This window comes from Nymphalis io, chromosome 20 (assembly GCF_905147045.1).
Source record: "Nymphalis io chromosome 20, ilAglIoxx1.1, whole genome shotgun sequence".
NCBI lineage: Eukaryota > Metazoa > Arthropoda > Insecta > Lepidoptera > Nymphalidae > Nymphalis > Nymphalis io.
In genome coordinates, this window is record NC_065907.1 from 2310297 (window position 1) to 2313522 (window position 3226).

Below are 3226 nucleotides of genomic sequence, written 5' to 3' on the forward strand. Positions count from 1 at the left end.
GGTAATTTTGAAAAAAAAAATATAATCGTTATTAGAATCAAAAGAATAAAAGACCTTATGTTTATTTATAATTGCATAGGTATTTCTTCGGCTAACGATGTATTATAGTAAATGTATTAATATGTTTTGTATAAATAACATGTTTAAGCTTAACTTTGTGCTAAAATCTTGATTTAATTTTCTTATTTTCCCAAAAATAGTATATGAATATAAAAAATATATATATATATGTCCAATCTCGAGTATGCCATCTGCTTTTAAAGCGTTTACATAAATAGCTAAGGACTAATTTTATAAGTAAAAAAGCGTTCTAGTCACACTGACGTTTACAATTTTCAAAAAAAAAATAGATTAAATAAATTATAAAAATATAAATCAAATAATTTATCTAATATTAGTAAAGTTTATTTAGGATATTTCGAGCAGATCTCCTAATAAGAGACTAATCCTTTGTATAGATTTTTTTTAAAGTTATTAATAAATATCTGGCTTTGGATAGATAATAATGAATGAATCAGCATGATGAAGCAAATTAAATAAAACAAAATGTAAACGAGATCGTGATACGGTAGAAGTGAATCCTACGATCAGTAATAACAACTCCTAGTAACAACTGATATAGAAAATTAATGAATCAGCATGAAGAATTACAATTAAAAAATCGAATCACTATTATAAAGTAATAAGCAGTTGAGGTTACTTTCCAAAAGAAAGCTATCTGCTGTAAAATTGTGCTTTTAAATAAGACGGGCAAGCTGTTTTCACCTCGACAAAGTGGGTTTGGTCTCTCAAGGTTCAGTACGGGTTCAGGTTGAGTCGATCAACTGTCGAAGCCGTGACAGGTAGGGTGATGCAAGTGCATTACGAACACGGCGGTTTCGGTGAATACTTGCATGGCAGGTGCATGCCAGGTGGGAGGTGTCATCCTCCTGCTGTGATTCTGGTGTGCCTTTGGATACGGCGCACCATACCCTCATAAGTTTATACCTAAATAATATAAAATAATATTTTAATCTATGCTTCTTCTTAAATAATGATTCAAACAAATTTTGATATTATACTCTTAGAAACCAGATCAGAAGGGATTTTTTTTAAAAACAAAATTACAGAAAACTAGATAATAAATTTAATCAATTTTACAAAATCACAAACTATTCGACAATTTTTACTAATGAATTTATGTAACAACAATTCTCCTAATTTAATTCAAAACTAACCCTAGCAACACGACACTAACAAACTTAATCGCAATGGATTACAAAAATAACACAGTATGACACCAATCGACCGAACACACGATAGCAAAAAAGAGACCTGTCTACCGTCCACCCTCCTTTAAATACATTTCCTCCCACTACTACCCTCCTATATTCCTACACGGCCTTTCCTGACAGAAGACCGTCCCCGGGCTTCTTTATTTTCAACTGTCACGATCCGTTTCCACGATTGGGACGGAGAGCAGGGGATTTTCTTCCTTCACAGTGGAGGCAGCTAGTTCTGAGAATCTCTGTATTCCTGAGGGTCCTTGTTGCGGCTCGATCTCTTCCACAGGCTGTACAACACCGGGACGCAGGTCGACACCGGCAGTTAATTCCTCTTCTTCAGTATCTGCGTCTGTAACATGAAAATAAAACCACAGATTTTTCTGCATATTGCGAATCAACAATGCTGTCGACGCTGATAGCTATCATAAGCTAAGCTCTCTTTTTATTTTACATGAAACCTGCTCCAAGACAACTGACCCACAAAGTCAAGTTGTCGAACACACAAGGATAGCATGTCTGATGCCATCTAAGATATATTCAAAACGAAGCAACTCAATTACCTGGGATAATGAATCCGATGCACTCCAAGATATCAATTATCCCAGGCCAAAGTCACTCCTGTGATAACGCGTCCGATGCACTCCAAGACAACAGTTATCACAGGCCTACAATTATCCGCGGGATAACCACAGTCCGATGTACTTCAAGACAACTGGTTATCCCCGCCCAGCCTCCCGAGGATAACCACAGTCCGATGCACTCCAAGACAAATGGTTATCTTCAGCTCAGGGATCCTACAGTAGCGTGTCCGATACACTCCAAGACAAACGCTCACCGTATCAACTTGTTAAATTTGCCTTACTTTAGCCCCGAGGCTATAGGATAGTATTCCAATCATAACAAATAAACAAAACATATTGGCTCATAAAGATTTTAAAACATCAGTAAATTCAAAGCTGATCTTAAATTGCAAGCAAAAATAGAGCAGACACTTACCATCAAAGAAAGCAGCACAAACATCAGGGGTCCATTCTCCACGCCACGGAACAATATATTCCGCAGCCGCTTGAGTCGACTTGCCATACGAGCCAGCCAGTAGCTGCAGCTCATAGCGACCGTGTGGAAGTATCTTCACCACCCGGTAAGGTCCTCGCATACACGAGTCTAACTTCCCGGTTGACTGCGCCTGCTTACGAACAAATACTAAGGAGTGTAGTTCAAAGGTTTGAGTTGGCTTACGTCTCCTGTTAACGTAGGCGTCCTGACGGGCTTGATTGTCACATATATGTTCAAACGCTCTCTGACGACTAATCTCACGAATGGCTTCCCGATTACCACTGGAACGTGTAACGGAAGTATGAGCGGTGTAGCCGCTTCGACGCCTATGAGCAAGTTCAAGACAGAGTATCGCGTCGTCTTGTGTTTTGTTATGTTGAGAGTCAGTTGTAACTTCCACATAACCGCAGGCCACTTCTGCTGTCGGTGGTTACACTCAATACGGACCATATTGAGTACGGTACGGCAATATCGTTCAACCTGTCCATTAGATTGGTGCATTTCAGGTGTTATAAAATGAGTATCACAACCCATATCCTTGACCCAATTAAGAAAATCGACACTTTGGAACATGCGGCCCCTGTCAGTCCTGACGATCAGTTTTGGCGTTCTAAAGATTGAAATCATGTTCGTAAAGTGTCGCTTCAGTTCATCAGTGTCCTGTTGGTACATGGGATATAGCAAACAAAATTTAGAAAACGCATCTACAACAATGAGTACGTGACGATACCCGTCACTTTCTGGCAGGGGGCCTAAAGTATCTATATGCACTGTCTCAAAAGGTAAATCTGGTTTTTCCCAAGAATGAATTGGCTGAAGAGGAGCACTTTTTTGTGAGAAAGACAAATTAAACAATGGGAAATGTACTTTTGTGCAAATTTTTTCAACCCTGGGAACCAAAAATG

At 38.6% G+C, this 3226-nt stretch overlaps 1 protein-coding gene across 1 annotated transcript; it reads right to left on the bottom strand.

Annotated features, from left to right (window-relative positions):
- Positions 1-1112: 1112 nt before the first annotated feature.
- Positions 1113-2993, bottom strand: LOC126776602 (uncharacterized). The gene is made up of 3 exons (XM_050499250.1): positions 2852-2993; positions 2262-2741; positions 1113-1614 (listed from the first exon to the last, which is right to left on the bottom strand). Exons 1-3 carry the CDS (start codon positions 2991-2993, stop codon positions 1421-1423), a joined length of 816 nt encoding a protein of 271 aa, XP_050355207.1. The 3' UTR covers positions 1113-1420.
- Between the last annotated feature and the right edge of the window lie 233 nt (positions 2994-3226).